The 20,660-nt window shown below is 42.2% G+C and overlaps 1 protein-coding gene and 1 long non-coding RNA gene across 2 annotated transcripts; one reads left to right on the forward strand and one right to left on the reverse strand.

Moving 5' to 3' along the window:
- The first annotated feature begins 489 nt into the window (after positions 1–489).
- On the forward strand, positions 490–768 carry LOC310847548. The gene is made up of 2 exons (XR_014565891.1): positions 490–592; positions 649–768. It is a non-coding gene; the product is annotated as an uncharacterized lncRNA (long non-coding RNA).
- A 3,332-nt stretch (positions 769–4,100) lies between these two features.
- RGS18 (regulator of G protein signaling 18) lies at positions 4,101–19,327 on the reverse strand. The gene is made up of 5 exons (XM_083745380.1): positions 18,937–19,327; positions 16,444–16,545; positions 12,387–12,448; positions 9,903–10,069; positions 4,101–5,241 (listed from the first exon to the last, which is right to left on the reverse strand). The coding sequence occupies exons 1-5, from the start codon at positions 19,107–19,109 to the stop codon at positions 4,984–4,986; spliced, it is 762 nt and encodes a 253-aa protein (XP_083601506.1). The 5' UTR covers positions 19,110–19,327; the 3' UTR covers positions 4,101–4,983.
- Between the last annotated feature and the right edge of the window lie 1,333 nt (positions 19,328–20,660).

Consider the following 20,660-nt stretch of genomic DNA (forward strand, 5'->3'; position numbering starts at 1 on the left):
TGTATGCTGATCTTTTTGGCAATAGCTGTGCCTTTATTGAAATATTGAGTTTGGCCCAGGGTGTTACCATATTCAGGGCAGAGGTGCCAACTCACCCTCTGGATTGTGGGTGCCCACCGCCACAATGCAACATCACACACCTGCACGTAGTGCATGTGATGTCACAAGCACTACTTGTAGGTGTGTGTCTGTATGACGTCACACAACCACATTGCGGTGGCTGGTGGCAGTGGCTCCTCTTCCTCCTCCACTCAAGGCACCCCTTTCTTTGGGGAGGGACTCAGAGGCAGAGAGACTCTGCCTCTGTGTTCAAGACCCCCCCCCCCATTTTTTGGCCTCATTTGCTGGCTGCGGTGGGCAGAGCTGATCTGCTTTTCTCTTTGAGGCAGAAACCACTGCTCCTGCCAGCTTTTCTCATTGACTTTGTGGGTGCCCAAGTACTCACGGCCCCCTGGAGTTGGCTCCTATGGTTCAGGGTACAGAATACCTGTTATGTACTGAGCTTGGATACTAGAACAATAGGCAGGTAGGATCCTAGAAGGCAGCAACCTGATTGGTCTGCAGGAGCTGCCCAATCCGGCTCCAGGAGGAAGTGAATCAGCAACCTGATTGGCCTGCAGGAACAGTCCAATCAGGCTCCAGGAGGAGAATTGAATCAGCCAATCACATGGGACCCATTGTGTAAATAATGTATATATAGCCAGAGGTTTTGGGGGAAAGCACTCACTCACTGTTTACCATGAGCTGAAAGAAAGAGCATGAAATCAACACTCAACTCTGAGTATATTTCAATACCCATGCGCTGTAAAAACAAAACAAAACCCAAAACTTAGAATATAACACCCCCCTAGCTTCTCAGCAAATTTTATTTTGTGTGTGGATGTAATAGTACTGTAAGTCTTCTGGGCACTGCAACCATTTTATAAGCTGAATCGATAATGTACACAAATTATCATTCCCGTGAATGGCTTCTTTTCACTTCAATTGCTTTTATAAGGGGGGGGATGCAATTTCTGTGCAGTACTGTTGATTATACCACTCATGCTTATTATTAAATCCTGTCATTGCTGAATTATTGAATAAAAACCCATGTTTAATATTTTAAGAATTGCCTTGCGCTACAAGATATCCCTACTAGACTCCCTGCAGCAAAAGGCTGAGTAATTGACACATGTTGACTCTGGGACTGGAGGCATGACTTAAATGGTAAATATTTGAAGATGGGGAGCTCTCCCTCCCTGCTGCCAATTCTCTGTAGACAGCATATTCAGCAAACAGCTTAATTTGAAAACTAGAATGACAGCTTTCTCATGGTCTCGGTGCTTAATTCTCCCTTTCAGTTTTAGTATTTCCCCTTTATTTTCCAACAGCGCAGCATAACTATATCATCAGGCCTCTGATCAACAATAGACCATCCACTTGATTCAGTTACATCGAATGAATGGAAAGTCATTTCCTGCCATTCTGGTAACATACATTTCTTTTAATACTCCTAGTTACTGACGAGTTCCTTTTTAAAACACACTCACTCACACACAAATGAGAAAAGGAATGAGATGAGAACTAGTTGCTTTCAAGGACATATCAGCTGCTGGAATATTTTCTGTTTAAAAAGAAAGAGAAATAGATGGCCATATTTGGTTATGTATATGGAAAGAAGGGATGAGAATCGCTCAGTGTATTAAGGTGGGACAATCTATCAATTTCTGTTTCTCCTTTTTCTGATCTTAAATGGTCTGCCCAATTTCTGAATCGGTTTGTACATTTTGTAAAATTCTGCACAAAAATTCATATGTGTTTCAATTGCTTTTGTGTGTCTGCAGTTTTGCATAATAGACACATTTTTGAATGCAGTTGCTGCAATATGAAGTATGTGCATATTATTTTAACCAAGATGAGCATTTTTGTGCTCACGTTGCTCTAATATATGCTTTTTGGGTTGGAATATTGCCTCATAGTATTCAGGGGAGTGTGAATTTTGAAGAATAGCTGTGTTTGGTGTGTGTATTAGTTTGGGAAGTCTGAATTAGGGTACGTTTGCATTAAATTGTGACACCCCCCCCAAAAAATCCGTTGGATCCAGTAATTGTTATTTTGAAATACTGTATTTTAATTAAAAGTTTAAGGGTCACATATATATTGAAATTTAGAGAACAAAGATTTATACTTGCTGGGAATACAAATATAGCTGATACGACAACTCACATGAGAACAGTCTATTTTCATCGTGACTGACTCTGCCAAAGTTATCCTTATATTGCTCTGGAAATGTCTTCTGGGGAAAAATAAAACAAAACATTTTTTGTACAATATAAGCCAATGAGTCTCAATCCTCCCTCCAGATTTATTTACCTTTCCAAAAGTACAATCTATATATGTCAACTCAGAAGAAAATACTGCTGTCTTCAATAGGACTTACCCCAACTCTCTAGAAGTGCAGCCAAAATGTGGTTGCTCCCTTTAACCATTCCTTACATAGCTAGTCAATCAAATCCACTCCACTTCCCAGTGGGGAGAAGTTGTGGTGAACCACGTGGCAATCCACTCCCCTCCGGGACAGGGGATGAAGTCCCACATCACCCGGAGGTTCCTGGCCATGTCATTCGCCAGCCAGCCTACCCGCTGGCTGGGGGCGCGTGTTGAGGGGCCTGGTAGGAATTTTTCTACTTGGCAAATTGGCATGGGCTATTTGGTTTTTACCTACCCCATAGAAATCGTCACAACTTTGGCGGTTAGGCATTGGTTGATCTTAAGATGGAGGAGGGTAGGTGTGGCCATCATCTGCCCCTCCAAGCTTAAGGGTATTCCATTAAAGGAATTCAGGGGTGTGGATCTTGTCCGAAGCCCAGGGCGGGGCTAGGGCCATGCCACAATCCTGTTGGGAACCCAGGGGGAGCTCGAGTTGGTTTGCATCGATGGGCTCCCAAAACTGGTGGTTGACCCTTACTGGACTCCCTGCGTGACGGGCAGGAGTCAGATATAGTCGGGTCAATTCCAATGCCTAAGCCAATGCCGCTCACATTCTGTAACCAATAAAGTTGCTGCCTAAATTTGCCCAATAACATTAACCTAATATCCGTGTCCTTGTGTCTTATTCTTTAACGAGGAGGTGGTCTCAGGCTCTCAACACGCAATCAATCAATCTCCTTTATTGGCATGGAAATGTAGCTAGTCAAATAACTTAGAATAGGAAAATGACTCTGCATTTGTCCCATGAGGGCCAATTTAATTCCTGTGTGACTGCAATCCTATTATTCACTGAGACTTAGTTCATTCATTCATTGGGACATATGCTAATGTCCAGGTTGTGTATAAAACCCAAAACTATTTTACTCCAGCCATATATATGGTAGCAAGATATCATGGATTCCATATCTAAGTGACACTCTAGCGCGATAAACCAGGGAGGCCAAAAAGTCAAACTCAGGAGTGACACAGTGCTTATGAAGGGATGGGGCTATTTCTGTAATTTTTAGCTCAGTTCCCCATTGTTCCCATTAAGCTAGATGTGGGGAAACTTTGGCCCTCCAGATGTTTCTGAATTGCAACTCCCATCATCATCTCTGGCCATTGGTCATCCTTGCTGAGGCTGACTGGAGTCGTAATATATGGAGGACCAAAGGTTACCCATACTTGCATTAAGTTCAGTGGAACATAGAATTATAGTATTGTAGAGTTGGAAGGGACCCCAAGTGTCATCCAATCCTATCCCCTGCAATGCAGGGAAGTGAGCTAAAACATCCATGACAGATGGACAGCCAACCTCTGCTTAAATCTGACTGAGACTCAGATGAGTGAGGACAGACGCAAGGGGAAATTCAATACTTTCAATAGGCTCCTACCTCATTTATAGACCGAAGAGCATCTCTTACTTTATATGGGAAGTTATCCCCCCAAAGTAGTGATTTTTTTTCCTTCCAGAAGAGTGAACACTAGCCATTCAGTTGTGGATTTCCAAGACAGCTGCTTACAGACACAGGGTCATCATGGTTGTAGCTTTTGTATTGTTGTGCTCATCACACGTCTTTGGACATTGAGGAATTCTAGGGGTACAGTGATTACCTAGATTTGGTTCCCTTTTTGAAGAAGGTCACTAGAGGTTTATTGGTGCTTGGAAATACTGCATTTATTTACAAATACACAAGCTGAGTGTAGGTGGACATGTAGCTTAAACACTCCAACAGACAGCCAAAGTCTACTGTTCTCACATCAGATTTCCAGCAATACAGCCAGCATCTTAAGATGCTTGCAAAACCTGAACTCACTCTCTTCCTCCAAATCAAGCTGCAGTCTCTCACACAAACATCTGGATTACCTCAACCTTAGCTGGAAAGAAAGTCTTCCCTTTTCTCTGTTTTTCACATTTTCAGAACCATCCCCAAATGATCCTGTATCGAGAAGCAATTGTGTAAATATTTAGTCCCATGGCAACATTTCACTTATGCTGAAACATCCTCTTGTCTGCATTAAAAAAATAAGGTTGAGCATGAATATTTTTACATCTAGCACATCTCAAAAATATTTGGTGCTTCTCCAAATAAATGAGGGCCATCTGGCACCTCTCAGGCAGGTCTGTTTTGCCCCTACAAAAATGTGTTTCTGTTGTAAGAGATAGAGATTTCCTTACTTTAATTTGACATCTCTTGTTGCATGTGAGATGCAAATATATATATTTGTATCTAAACCATTATGCTGCGTGCATGCGATCTAAAATCATGAGGCCCTTATTATGAAATTGTGCTCCCTGTATTGGTAGCATCTGACTGCAGAGTGAACCCAAGACAGTTACAAAGCTGCTCCCCATTCATGCATTGGTTGAAGCTAAGCACTGAAGACTTCACAATGTGATCCATCAGCAAGTTAACTTGGACACCATTCCACGGGAATGGTGAAGTTCCACTCATGTAAGCCATTTGAGGCAATGTCCTGCTGCTCCCGCCAAGATGTTCTCAAACAGATGGAAGTCCAAGGGAGAATATTTATTTAAAGCCAGATGGCAAAATCTGGCTGGGCATCTTTGAACTCATTGAAGGTAAAAGAGCGTGATCTCCTTCTGAGAGCAGAACAGCCATGAGGTCTGCCGTGGAGTAAGTCTAAGTAAAGGTTGGACCTCAGGAAGCGTGGGTAACAGTCTTGCTCCATCAGGGCATAGATTTTGGTCTGCGCAGCATCAAATGTGTTGCGTGTCGGGTGACTCATGCTCTGACTGGTGGATGTTTTGGTGTTAAAGTCAAGGTTGACCTAGAAAGAAAGAGAAAGATGGGAAAAAACACCTCATATGGCAAAGCAAATACTATTGATGGCGTTTCTCAAGCTTCTCTCTTAATGAGTACAGTGGTACCTCAGGTTACATACGCTTCAGGTTACAGACTCCGCTAACCCAGAAATAGTGCTTCAGGTTAAGAACTTTGCTTCAGGATGAGAACAGAAATTGTGCTCCGGTGGCGCAGCAGCAGCAGGAGGCCCCATTAGCTAAAGTGGTGCTTCAGGTTAAGAACAGTTTCAGGTTAAGTACAGACCTCCGGAACAAATTAAGTACTTAACCCGAGGTACCACTGTACATGGCTTACCCTACAAGTTCACATTCAAGTCCTGTGCATACAGGAATCATGTACAAGCTGACGTGATTTTCCACACATGACCAAGAAACAGATGTTGTTGAACTCCAACTCCCATAATCTGTGACCGTTGGTCTTGCTGGCTGGGGCTGATGGGAATTTAACAACATTTGAAGGGCCACAGGTTTTCTATCCCTGCAACAGATGCTTGACTACATATAGGCTTGTGAAATTGTTTCTTTTGGATCAAGGTTACACATGTTCTAGACCCTTTTAGACCATGAAGTTCATTAGGCGACTAAGGGAAAAATATGGTACTCTGCTTCAAGACCTTAAGATTGTACGGAAGTGGGGAGGGAAGAAAAAATATTGTTAACAAGTGAGTCACATGGTTTTGTGGCATTTTATCCATAATGTAGGGGGATTCACCATATCTGCACTGTTGCATAAAGTGCAACTCTGGCTTTTAAAGTGTGCTGAGAAGATAAATTCTAATACTTGCAATTTTGTTCTAAATGGCAAAGTGTCTTTGTACCACAGAGGAAGTCAGCTACCTGATTTATGTGAGATTTGGGGGGAAGTTGTGTGTGGCTACTGCTGGGGGGGGGGGGCCTCAGTTTCTGCTGAGTTTCAGCCTTAACAGTAGGCTTCTACACCATAGTTTAATTTTCAAAGCACTCTTATACAACTTAACTGTAGTTTGGCAGGGGTGCTGAGAGTATCTGGAGACGCCTCACAGAGCTTCAGTGCTTAGTACCCTTCACAAACAATTCACAGGATTCTTTGGGGGTGAGGATGTGATCTAAAAACCAGTTAGATCTCGTTGCAACAGCATGGTAAAAGCACACCTTAAGGAGTTTGGGACATTTTAAAGGCAGTCACACGTTCATGTTTTATTAATGAAAATGATAAAAATTATATTGAAAGAAGAAATAAAAAATAAAATATAATATAATAAAAATATAATAAAATATAAATATAAAATATAATAAAATATAAAAAATAAAATAAAAATAAAAATAAATAAAAATAAAGGCAGTCACACAACCCCATCAACATGCAGGTTGACATTTTCTTGACCGTAGTCACAGGCTGTTCGAGTCCCACTAAGGTCAGGTCATCACATTGTTGCAAGGAGAGCACACAAACCACAGACAGATGTTCATCAAATCTTCAAAGAAACATGATTTATACATCTGTAGAGAAGCTCTGCTGGATCCAATGAAAGAAAAGCCCATCTAGTTCAGCTTCCAGCTTTCCCCCGTGGCCCAAAGGAGAAACCCACAAGCAGGACATGTGTGTTGTGGTCTTCCTCCATTGTTGTTACCCCAGCAGCTGCTATTCACGTCAGGAGCATCCCACAACCTGAGATTTCAGAGCTCAAACCTGAGACCTAGGGGTGGCCCCTGGTGATGTCACTGTGGGCAGTCCATGGCGATGACATGGTGTGATTCTTCCTCTGTGCTCCCTCCTGCCACTGAACCCTGGAGACGGAGGTTAATTGGGAGAGGGGAAGAGGGAAGATACCCCCCCAACATCTATGCAATAATTATACTACTTTGGAACTGGATGCGGCATATGTGACTAGTCACTACTGGTATCTTTTTCCTCCATGAATTTGGGTTATAAAGTTAGGGGAAGGGACATTGGCTCCCATGAGCTGCATGAGGCTACAAATTTGAGGAGCAGTTAAAAGGAAGCACAGTCTGTCTCAAACTGAGATGCACAGGGACAGGTACACTATTTTTATTTTCTCCCACAGAAACTGAATGCCTAGCATTGACTCCTACCAGGAAAAAGTATTTGCTCCTGGTACCAGTATGCTGTTTCCCAGCCAAAGAGCCTGAAGTGGATTTCAGTAATAAGCAAAACATACTGCTACATGTGGGGATAATGCTGCCACTGGGTTTGGGATGATATCTTAACAGTGTACCCAATAGGCTGTCCTGTTAGCAACATAGACCACATGAGTTGGGGGGGGGGGCATTGCAATATGTCTCAGTGCAATATATTTGTCCAAGTTCAAGTTTTATTGGACCTCTAACAAGCCAAGGGCTTGAGCAGGAAAAAAAGGTGTAAATTATTTCATTCTACCAGGGCCGTCTTAAGCATATCCTGTGCCATGGTGAAAAGATCCCTTCAGCGCCCCCCCTGGCAACTCCAAAACAAGGGAGGGGGCGGTGGAAAATGTCCTCTGCCTCCCCCACGGCCCCGATCCCCAGCGTGGTGGCAGTGATCAAACAGGAAAACGTGCTGGCAGACATGCTCTCTGGCAATGGGGCACCCAAGAAGGCAGCTCAGGAAGGCTGCACGCCAACTTTTGCCAGGAAGCAAGAGGAGCTCAACGATAATAATATAATAATTTATTATTTGTATCCCGCCCATCTGGCTGGGTTTCCCCAGCCACTCTGGGCGGCTTCCAACAAAGACCCCAAAATACACTAAAATGTCACACATTAAAAGCTTCCCTGAACAGGGCTTCTGAATGTCAGGTAGTTGTTTATCTCTTTGACATCTGATGGGAGGGTGTTCCACAGGGCGGGCACCACTACAGAGAAGGCCCTCTGCCTGGTTCCCTGTAGCTTTGCTTCTCGCAATGAGGGAACTGCCAGAAGGCCCTTGGCACTGGACCTCAGCGTCCGGGCAGAACAATGGGGGTGGAGACGCTCCTTCAGGTATACCGGGCCGAGGGCTTTAAAGGTCAACACCAACACTTTGAATTGTGCTCGGAAACGTACTGGGAGCCAATGTAGGTCTTTCAAGACTGGTGTTATGTGGTCTTAGTGGCCGCCCCCAGTCACCAGTCTGCTGCATTCTGGATTAGTTGTAGTTTCCGGGTCACCTTCAAAGGTAGCCCCACGTAGAGCGCACTGCAGTAGTCCAAGCGGGAGATAACTAGAACATGCACCACTCTGGCAAAACAGTCTGTGGGCAGGTAGGGTCTCAGCCTGCATACCAGGTGGAGCTGGTAGATAGCTGCCCTGGACACAGAATTGACCTGTGCCTCCATGGACAGCTGTGAGTCCAAAATGTCTCCCAGGCTGCATACCTGGTCCTTCAGGGGGACAGTTACCCCATTCAGGACCAGGGAGTCCTCCACACCAGCCCGCCCCCTGTCTCCCAAGAACAGTCCTTCTTTCTTGTTAGCATTCAACCTCAGACCCGGAGTAGGGCCGTCTTTTGCAGATGCAGAGGTTTGGGAGGGAAGCAGCACGCAGCTTCCCTCCTAAGCCTCTGCGGGGATTGCTCTCCTCCTGAGGAGGCTTGGGAAGGAAGCTTCAAACCCACCAGCCATATAGTTGGTGGGGCACAGCTGGCGGGCATGCAGGGAAAAGGGAGGCTGCTGGCAAAGCCACCCAGCTCCCCCACTCACTAGGATGCCCCTGAGAGACCGGCGCCCTGGTGCAACTCACCACTAAAACCAATGGGAAAGATGGCTCTGTATTCTACCATGGACTGTCAAAAGCATATTGGAAACAAGATGTTGTACATTACTTCTGGAAGATGACCAGGCTTGGGTTTCAGTGAGCCTTCATGAGAAGAAGATGTCAATGGGGTTGAAGATCTCTTTTCCCCAATCCAGTTGGGCAAAGAGACTTCCTGCTTTATTGTACCAGTCATGGTAGTAGATATGGATGGAGGTTATCTCCTATAATAAGATATGCTAATATGCAGGTCTTCCCTACTTGACATGATGGGCATTTGGCTAGTAAGATACAATTAAGAACCTGGACTGAAACATCAACTGTGTGTATATTTGTTTACATGTGATATGTCACTAACACACCATCATTAGTACCGTCTTTTGGAATAAATCTGTAATCAATCTTTTTAGACTATGATTATTACTTCAATGCTGTGTTTAAGCTGGCTTATTATCTGAAATCTTGGCAATGTAATAGGAATGCTTGTATGTAATACTAATTACATCTATAATTATGGGTTTAGCAGACAGATGAAAAGTAATTCTAATGTATTAGCATCAAATATAGGCAGATACATATGGGCACATAAACTAATATTTGTACTTCAAATTGATGTTGTTGTGGTAGCATGTGCTATAATTTTCCCGACATGTTTGCAAACTGTGGCCTCAATGCAGACAAGGTTAAGCACCGTGCAGCACAAAGGCCATGCATTTTTACTCAGAAATAGGTTCTACTGTGTTCAATGGGGCTGACATCCTAGCAAGTTGGTATGGGGTTTCATCTAGGTCAGTCTATTTGTCCATCTTGCCTGCTATTGTTTTCTCTTCCAGGCAGAGGTTTTTCCTACCACCTGTTGCCTGAATATTTTTAAATGTATGCAAGACAGATTGCGCCAAAAGGATCGTTTTCACTATACCTCTTTCGGAGCTTCTTTTTCTATGAAGGTCTCATAAATGGTCTTTGCTTTGAGTGAAAGTTGGGAAGCTTCTGTGTTCTTCTTGTAATCTTCACATGCCATCCAAAATTCAATGTTCTCTTCACTAAACTCACTTTTCAGGAACCTTGTGAATGCATCTAATCCACCTATGAAAGAAAAGAGATTCAAAGCAAGGCATATTAAGTAATAAAACATGATTACATTTCTTCAATCGCAGTTTAAACAGAAACACCTTTTTCAGTATTATTATTATTATTATTATTATTATTATTATTATTATTATTTACTTATACCTCACCCATCTGGCCAGGCCTCCTCAGCCACTCTAGGCGGTTTCCAACAGAATATTAAAAACACAATAAAACACCAAACAGTAAAAACTTCCCTAAACAGGGCTGCCTTCAGATATCTTCTAAAAGTCGGATAGTTGTTTATTTCCTTGACATCTGGTAGGAGGGCATTCCACATAGCATGAGAGCTCAAAGGCCAGGCTAGTTATCTCCCTGATAACTAGGTTTTCTATAATTTTGTTTTCTTTTGAAAAATGCCCAGTTACAAAATCAATTGTCTGTTGTGATTTAGCTCAGACACATATTCAGAACCTCAGTGAAAACCTGCCTAATCGCTAGAGATGATAAGACCTAAATGGGGGTATGGGAATAAACGTTTAGAAAATAGAAGGCCCCATATCCCTTTTCTATGTTCAATGTGACAAAAATGTTATAGAGTGTGTGTGGAAAACACCTCCCCTTTCTTTCCCTGTCTTGCCAAATGATCAGTGAAATTATATTGCTTCTATTATAGGGATATCGACACCTGAGTTTTTCTTATTTCTGCATGACCATATCTGCACCATACATATAAGTACTATAATACCACTTTAACAGTCATGGGTTCCGCCAAAGACTGCTGGGAACTGTAGTTTGTTAAGGATGCTTAGAGTGGTAAGGAGATTGCTATTCCCCTTACAAAGCTAGAATTCTCATAATTGTTTGACAATCAAACCCTATTCCCTGGAAACTCAGGGACGGGGATAGGTGTTTCCTAACAACTCTCAGCACCCTTAACCAATGGCAGTTCCTGGGATTCTTAGTCAGAAGCCATGACTGTTAAATTGATAGCATTGTGCTTTAAATGTGTGGTGTAGAAGTGAGCAATGTTGAAATTTACATGCTGACTCTTGTCCAACTTTGTAGAGTGGTACCTTGGTTCTCAAACGCCTTAGTACTCAAACAACTTGGAACTCAAACACTGCAAACCCGAAAGTAAGTGTTCCAGTTTATGAACTGTTTTTGGAAGCCGAATGTGCTCTGTTTTGAGTATTATGCTTCCAGTTTGAGTGCCACACTTCCCTTTCGGGTGTTCCACTGAGGGCTGTCTGTTTTTGCTATTTATTTTGAGTTTTTGCGGCTCTTTTTTGTGATTGTGTGGAACCCAGTTCAGCTACTGCTTGCTTGATTGATTGTGACTGCAGTACATTGTTTATTGCTTTCATTTTATGGATCAATGGTCTCGTTAGATAGTAAAATTCATGTTAAATTGCTGTTTTAGGGGTTGTTTTTAAAAGTCTGGAACGGATTAATACATTTTGCATTACCTTCTATGGGAAAGCGCACCTTGTTTTTGGAACGCTTTGGTTTTGGGACGGACTTCCAGAACAGATTAAGTTTGAAAACCAAGGTACCACTGTACATCCACAGCAATAGGTATCTGTTGTCTGATCAATCAAATTCAGCATTAGTTGATAAACAGATTGTGCTAAGCTGATTTGCAAACCTACTTTTAAATGTTACATTTTACGAAGTTCCTAAGACCAGCAAAAAAGTTTTAGGGCAGCATGAGTGGACCCATTGAAAACAATGAATTTAAGTTGGTCATGCCCATGGATTTAAACGGTTTACTCTGAGTAAGGGGGGAAAACCCATGTTCAAATGCAAAACCACCATAGGTCACAATGTACTTGGCTTTTAACCTTACAATGAGCAAGCCCTTTCCTTACTGTAATTCCTAATGGTGTATGACATTTGAAGCGTCTTTTTGATATGAAAGATCTCTACTTCCAACAAATAACGATTTGCAATTCTCTGTAAATATATAATGTACAAGTAAGTAACTTAACCCTCAACTGTCTATGAGGATTCATCACATCACCTTTGAGGAATATGGCCCGCTGAATAATTGTCTCCTCTGGAGAAGCTCAGCCACTTCTAAGTTTCCTCAGGTCTGTTTTCTGATCAAAATTCAAGGCCACTCTCCACAGGAATCCATTTGTTGTTGGAAGTCGGACTTAATAGACTTCCTCTGTTTACACATGGCTAGTCCTCCACCACAGAAGAATAATCACAAATGAGACATTTCAGCATGAAATATAGTTTTGAGCCCACTTTCAAAATGAAAGAAAGTGTGTGTGTGGGGGGGGACCTTTTACTCAGCATAATTCCAGCTGAAAACCCTAACACAAACCTTTCTGTGAAATCAGTTCATCAAAAGATTCGCCCCACTTCTTCACAGTTTCAGGGGTTTCACTGCGAGAGACCAAAAAAAGAGAGAGTGGGGTAAGGAAAAATAGTTATGCATTTTGAGTAATTTGGAGGATATCCTCTACAACACATTATCTCCTATTGCTGTCAGTTTGCCATATTTTACACAGCGTTGAATCAGATTACTTTGCAAAGGGGAGCTCTTTCCCTCAAGCCTTCAAAAACTGTTTCTCTAATTTTGCTGACATTTCTCCCACTATTGAATTGTGCAGATCCCCACCCCCCATTCTTCAAAGTGTTGAGGGGAATAAAAGTACCGTACTTTTCTGTGTATAAGACTAGGCTTTTCCCCTTAAAAATCAGGCTAAAAAATGGGGGTCATCCTATATGTTGGTAGTGAATAGGGCGGATGTTTGATTGGCTGCTGCCACAGCTGTCAGCGGCTATTGTAGGTGTCATCGGTTGCTGTGTCAATGGGTGGTGTCGATTGGCTGACGCTGCGGCAATTGGGCGGGCGATTGGCACCTTCTGCCGGTGAGGGGACAGATGGGAGGTGGATTTTGCAACGCATGCGGGTGAGCGATATTCAGCATTGCCCTCTAAAAAAAGCTGAACAACCTTTTGCCATCTCCTATACGATAATCTTTATTGTCATTATCCTATACAGAACAACGAAATTGAAAAAAATCTACCTCAGACATTCAAAAAACAACAAGCCTGCTACCCCTAAAGCCTGATTAACCCCCTAAAACTATAATACCCCATAATTAAATACAATATAAATAATTCGTCCCAACAAAGACTCCTCCCCAGGGAGCTCTCAGCCGCAGCGTCTGCAAGTGCCGCCATCTTTAGAATTTTTCTCCCTCCATTTTCTTTCATTTCAGTCCCCCCAAAATAGTAAAGGTAAAGGGACCCTGGACCATTAGGTCCAGTCGTAACCGACTCTGGGGTTGCGGCGCTCATCTCGCTTTATTGGCCGAGGGAGCCGGCATACAGCTTCCAGGTCATGTAGCCAGCATGACTAAGCCGCTTCTGGCAAACCAGAGCAGTGCACAGAAACGCCGTTTACCTTCCCACCGGAGCGGTACCTATTGATCTACTTGCACTTTGATGTGCTTTTGAACTGCTAGGTTAGCAGGAGCAGGGACCGAGCAATGGGAGCTCACCCCGTCATGGGCATTCGAACCGCCGACCTCTTGATCGGCAAGTCCTAGGCTCTGTGGTTTAACCCACAGCGCCACCCACGTCCCTAAATAGGGGGCGTCTTATCCATGGGGGCGTCTTCTAGACGGAAAAGTACGGTACTTTCCCACAGATATTATTTTGTTGTGTCCCTGGTCTTTAAATAAATAATAAAAAAGCCCAACCATTCTCTATGGTAAAGATCATAAGACAATGGGGTCAGCCGTCTTTTCGAAATGGTGAGGAGAAAAGGACAAAAGCTAAAATGAACCGCTTTCACTGAGATGGGGTTTCAAATGCAGCCTGTCTAAGAATCCGTGACCACAGGTTATTTTTAACAGTTTGCAGGAAGCTCTATGGTTTATGGGAACAAAGATGCATACGCAGTGGCCCTGTAACAATTTTAACACACGAAGCCTGTCGTTTTTTCAACAGCAAAGTAACATTTTTCAAATGTCATGCTATTTCTGAAGCACCGGATTTTATTTTATTTTATTCTGGTGGCAGGGAACGGGCAAGGACAGTGCATTTTTTTATTAAAAAAATCAAATATGGCAGACTGTGAATTTTGTTTATTGATCTCTGGTTCTGTTGTTCATAGAAAGGTAAGTAGAGATCTAATTCGTTCTCCCGGTGAAAAGGTTTGGGGAATGACCTTTCGTAATATTTGCTTGGCTGCCCTTTAGGGCTGTAAGACTTATGATTAAGGCAAATTATTACACAGCACTTCATAGAGTAATGCAAGCTGAAAGAAAGGCTGCAGTTCCCAAGGAGGTTACAATATAAATTTTAGATAGCTTGGGGAGGGATAGACAACAGAGAGAGTGGGAAGCACGGCAGGCAGGCAAATTCAATGACAGCAAAACGAGGAAAAACGAGAGAAAGAGAATGAGAGAGATCAGGAGGGGATAGGTGAGTTATTAAGAGGCTCAGACAACAATGTGATTTTAGTACAGTCAGGGGGTGAAACTCACAGAAAATCTCTGTTTATAGGAAATATATTGCTGTTGTATGTTCTTATTTATTTATTTATTAAACTTATTAGTCACTTGTAACCTGAAGGTTTCTAACCGACTTAAAGCAAAGAAATGTATATACACATACATGGGTGGGGGAGAGATCTTATATTCCATTGATATTTTGTATAACATAACAAAAACACAACAGCTGTATAAATATTAGCAAACAAAACCCCACCTTTCTTTTCTCCCAACCTTATACTCTATACGACATTAAAGTTTCACAGTGAATATAACTGATCTGTAGAAAGGACTTTATGATCTGGAAAAAAATAGACCATGCATGTACTTTTGTAACCCAGGAAAATCTTTAATAAAAGCAAATAATAATAATAATAATAATAATAATAATAATAATAATAATAATAAATGTTGGCTGCTAAACCAATGCAATTAAAGAATTTAAAGGGCATTGGCTACATTTTCCTTCAAAATTATAAATGCAAAATGCTTTGTATGTCAGCATCACAAAAGAAATAGCTCCAGTTACAGATAGGTAGCCGTGTTGGTCTGCCATAGTCAAAACAAAACAAAATTCCTTCCAGTAGCACCTTAAAGACTAACTAAGTTAGTTCTTGGTATGAGCTTTCGTGTGCATGCACACTTCTTCAGGCATGCACACGAAAGCTCATACCAATAACTAACTTAGTTGGACTTTAAGGTGCTACTGGAAGGAATTTTGTTTTGTTTTAAAAGAAATAGCAACACTCACATAATAAACAAAGCAATATCCACACCCACCAATTAGCATATAAGCAAAACCACAACCCCCTTGCCTTAAGTTCATATTGTTTCATTATTGACTGCACCCCTCCCCCTCGTTTCCTGTCATCCTTCCTTCTTAACAGAAGTGATGCCATCAGACTGGACATTGCTGAGGTTACACTATCTACATCATATGGCCCCCATTCTGAGCGTATTCATATTTCCACACATCTTTGAATCTCCTCACACAGCAGGCAGAGTTGGGAGCTTTCTCCAAGTTGGTGAACTTTAAAAGCAAGTCCCCATTTTGGCTGAGCTCTGTGTCCTGCAGCAACATTGACTAGGCCAATCGAGGCCAGTTTAGAATATCACACGCTCCTTTGGTTTAATGGGAAGTTGAGTATGGGTAGCAAGGCAATTTTGAAAGAGTCCAAAACAGAAAAGGAGAAACAGTTTGAATTATAGTGCCTGCTTGCTGCTACTTTTGGGGAACTGAAGCTTGCTGAGGATTAATCAGTTTGTTTGTGCATGTCCTCAATTTTCAGCTGCTCAACCTGTACTCTTTCAAATAAGCAGTTATTCCAAAATTACCATGCAGTTCTCGTAATCTTTGCTCAAAAGGAATGGACTCCATTAAGCACCTGATCACTTGGAGAGGTGAAGAATGTTAAACTACGTATATAGATAAAAGGCACAGGTCTCATGCTGGAGAGCTTCTGGAATTGGACAGGGCTACTGCCTGGTATAGGGACGCGGGTGGCGCTGTGGGTTAAACCACAGGGCCTAGGACTTGCTGATCAGAAGGTCGGCAGTTTGAATCCCCGCGATGGGGTGAGCTCCCATTACTCGGTCCCTGCTCCTGCCAACCTAGCAGTTTGAAAACACGTCAAAGTGCAAGTAGATCAATAGGTACCGCTCCAGCGGGAAGGTAAACGGTGTTTCCGTGTGCTGCTCTGGTTCACCAGAAGTGGCTTAGTCATGCTGGCCACATGACCTGGAAGCTGTACACCGGCTCCCTCGGCCAATAAAGCGAGATGAGTGCTGCAACCCCAGAGTTGGCCACGACTGGACTTAATGGTCAGGGGTCCCTTTACCTTACTGCCTGGTTTTATTGCCTCCCCACACACTCACCTTGAAGCCATTGCCAATTTCTCAAATTTGTGAAGTTGGGCATCTGGGTGCAATTCAGACTTCTGCAACAGGAGACTCAACCGGTTATTCTTTTCACGATTCCTACAAGAGAATTTGAGCCACTACATATCACCACTGCAAGAGATTTTCAAAGGCTTCCCCTTTGCTAACGCACAACGTTTCTGAAAAGCTGATCATTCCCCTCTCACATGCCATTGCACTAATGTTGATGTTATTTTCCCCATGTTTGCTATAGAGAATAACTAATTTCTCACTTACACCTTTGCATACATTTACATGTTGAATCACCTGCAAAGGGTAAATGAAAGTCTTTTTCATCTTAACACTCCGATTTAGCTTGTAGGTGGGGAAGGGATGTGGATTTAATCGTAGTGAGCAAAGAGAGAGTGTCAAGGTCTTCTGGTGCTATTAAAAAAAACCCTACTAAAACAAGGAAATGTAGCACAAATTGCAGCATTAAAACTGTTAACTACAAATTAGGTAAGAACTACAGCAGACATCTGCCTGTCACCAAAAAGAGCTACCCAAATGTCCCCCCCCAATACATAGTAATACACATGAATGGATATATTGATTTTATGTATCCATTCACAAGTCTGTTCCATCACATTCTTGCATTAATGTGTGATTTGGTAATTTTTGTATTTAATATTTTATTACAAGTTAGGTATTTAAATATGAGTGAAATCCAATTAAGTCATCAAGTAGAACCACTCAAATCAAGAGACTTTAGTCCAATGAATTCAATGGGTCTCCTATGAGTCTGTCAAGCATTGGATGACACCCTATGTGTTTTATCTCACTGTATGCATTCCTAAGCATATTGAATCCCAAAATATCAATGTTCCCAATGCTACAATGTTCTGCACAATGTCTTTGCAATGTCTTTGCAACTGTATTGCAAAATTCAGAGATGTGCAAAATCCAAAGGATAATTAACACTCCAGTTCATGCATTAGTTTGGGAGGTGCAAATTAGGTCAGTTCACTTAAAAATGTGGATCGAACAACATTCTCATTCATCCCTTCTAAGAAAAATAAATTTGTTATGCGGTGCCATCACACTTTGAGCTCCCCTGTCCCACTCCAATTCATCGATTGCCATTTGTTGAGGTGAGGAAACTCAGAGTGCAATAGCATCATATGAGATGTTATTAGGAAGAGAGAGATTTGTGGGGCTGGAGTTTTCGACAGCAGCCAGAACATCTAGTTCCAGCCTTAGCTGAAACATTAGCAAAGGCCTGTTTTAATTACCAGGTTTATTATTTGAAAACAATCAATGTAATGCAATTAAGTCTCTGTACATAATTCTCACCCTGGCAGTTCCTAATTTACAAACTCCACTAAAAATGACCCTGGAAAGTTGGATGTAAGACCTTGCCATACTCTTAGGGAGCCTTGCATGCTTGGAAAATGCCCAGTTGTCACGCATTGTTTCTAACTGGGTTGGCAAATAAGAAGTAACATAACATAATAGCAGCAGCAAATTATATGTACACCAGTTAAAAATTGTTGCAATTAAGAAGTATATAAATCAAACTTTGACAAAAGGAAAGCAAAACCCAAGCTCCCTATAACCTGAGAACTAGCTTTTTTAAGTAAACAGAAACAATATATCTATTCTTTTCCTCCCCTGGGATGCTTTATGGCTTACCATTAAAGCAAAAGAGTTTAGGTATTTGTCAGCAAATTGATACGTCAGCACAACTTCACAAGGGAGTGTTTTTCACCCTATTGGCAGTGTAAATCTTGCTTTATAATTCAGGGTATTATTTTTGGAGGTATTGAAGGGCTTGTGCACCATGTCTTTTGTGGTCCCTTTTCCTATGTGAGTCCTCCTCTTCTTCTCCATTGTCACCACTGCTGCTTCACCTGCCTTCTTCCTCTGGGCCTAATCCATATAACGAGAGAGAGAGAGAGAGAGAGGGAGAGGGAGAGAGGGAGAGAGAGGGAGAGAAGTGATGGCTGTCACCCCTGTCACTGTCCTTGACTCTGTCACCTCCCAGATTTGGGTGCAGTTAAGCTCTACTGATTCCAGTGTCATGCAAGTCCACCCAACTGTGGACTACCAACCTCATGGCTCCCTAAAAATAAAATAAAATGTAGAGCAGGACATAAAGTTTCCAGACTGCACTGTGTTTCTGACACTGTAGGCTCCAATCAATTGAAGTTTATGTCGCAATACATCTGCTAACCTTTCAGATACTAGCGGAGACTGCCGTTTTTGCTGTTGCACATTTGCAAAGCTTTGGCAATGTTCAGAGTAGTTGAGTAAAACTTGTATCAGAGAATCAAGGTCATGATCCCTTTTTCCTTGGAGCTGCAGCCACATGCAGGAGAATATTGGAATATTTCCCTCTCCCTCCCTAGAGGGCTGTTGTCCGTGCCTTGCAACAGAAGGCAGTCACCAACCACTCCTTTGTGCAGACCACAAAACATTCATCCTACAAAGGCAAACACCACAGCCTCTTACCTGCTTTTTGTGTCTGGCTTTGACCCCTCTTTATGCATGGATTTCATTACTTTATACAGCGATTTCACTCTTGATGTAGGGTTTAGCTGAGGGGATAAAAGCAATGGATTCTCCATTTTTCTCTTGCCAGCTTCCTCTGAATATACTTCACTCTTCTCTTTTTCAGTTTTCATGTGACACCTTCTCAGTGTTGGTTTCCTATAAGCAGTTTCTCATGCGGTCTCCGTCTTGATTTGGTATTGGTTAAAGGCCAGTAGAGTTTGTGGGAGGAAGCTCCCTCCTCCCAATCGGCCTAGCTTGAACATCGAGTACATCAGATCTTTCAGTGCTCTCTTCTTCAGCTGCTGTTTCTTTTTTTTCCAGGCCTGATTACTAACGGGCCAACATTTTGCAAGTCATAAAGATAAACAAAGGCTTTCCCTCGGATGTAGCTTGTGGTTAGTGTATGTGGAACATGATCGACTGTCAGACACATTTGGTGTAATGTGTATTGAAACCAAACAAAGAGTCAAGGATTTTGACGAGAGAGAGAAATGTATTTCCAAGTTATTTGTGTGCCATTCTTCATTTACAAAATTCATACTGCCTTATGTGGATTGTCAGTAGTAACGAGAGTCACCTTACACAACACTATCAAACCGATAGTTACGTAAATTCATCTTTTTCAAGTACTGCTTCTTGAAGTTGTTACGTTTGACACTGGTATTTGCTAAGACATACGTGGAACACAAAAAGCTTTTGTTTGGACATTATGTTTTAAAAAAACTGATTCAGTTGTACATACTTGGAACACAAAAGCTTCTATTTGGACATTACGTATATAAGAACTGATCTATTTGTATTTCCTGTTCTAAATGTTGGTCCTTAATTGCTTCTACTCAACTAGATAATGTGAAAAGAGTTATGCTTATATGATGTATAAAGAATTTATATAGTTAAACACAGCCAGTTACGTTGTGGGTATATTTGTAACGAGAGTCACAGCAATGCTCTAGCATCATATGCTTCCAAACCATTTGTGTTATTTGTATATAGAACTTCATAGAATCATAGAAACTTAGAGGTGGAAGGGACCCCAAGGGTTTTTTATCCCAACACTACAATGCAGGAATCTCAGCTAAAGCATCTATGACAGGTGACCATCCAACTTCTGCTTAAAATCCTCCATGGGAGGAGAGAGTCCACAACCTCCTGAGGGAGACCGTTCTACCTTCCTCCAAAACAATGAAGGCTGGTGTGGAGAAATGTTGAGTCTGTCCATTTATGCTTTGAATAAGGTTTGTGTGACCTATTGGATGCCAGAGGACAACGATCAGAGATGGAGACCTTATGCTATTGCTTTGTAGTAACTTAAGGTTACCAGATTTTTTCCAAAGAATCCGGGGACACTTCTTTTTTTTTAAAAAAAAAAAAAAAGAGGGATTTTTTTAAAACAAAATTATTTTAAAAAATAAAGAAAGAAGTAATATCTTTTGTTCTGTGGTCTCCTCTGTCACATTGCCTCAGCCTGCTCTCTTGGAGCGCTTGCCGCCATGGAGTAGGCTCGGGTTGGGCCTGGGCTCAGGCATGTGTCCTTACCCTCCCAGTGCTCTCCCACATCTCCTCCTTGGCGGCGGTGGTGCAGCAAGGTCAGGGCTTCCCTCTTTTTTTTCTCCTTCCTCTTTCTCTCTCTTCCTTCTCCTCCTCCTCACTGTGTCAGCTCTGGAGGTTTTACTGGCCCCGGA

Source organism: Podarcis gaigeae (genome assembly GCF_964106915.1).
Source record: "Podarcis gaigeae genome assembly, chromosome: 6".
In the NCBI taxonomy this organism is placed as follows: Eukaryota; Metazoa; Chordata; class Lepidosauria; order Squamata; family Lacertidae; genus Podarcis; species Podarcis gaigeae.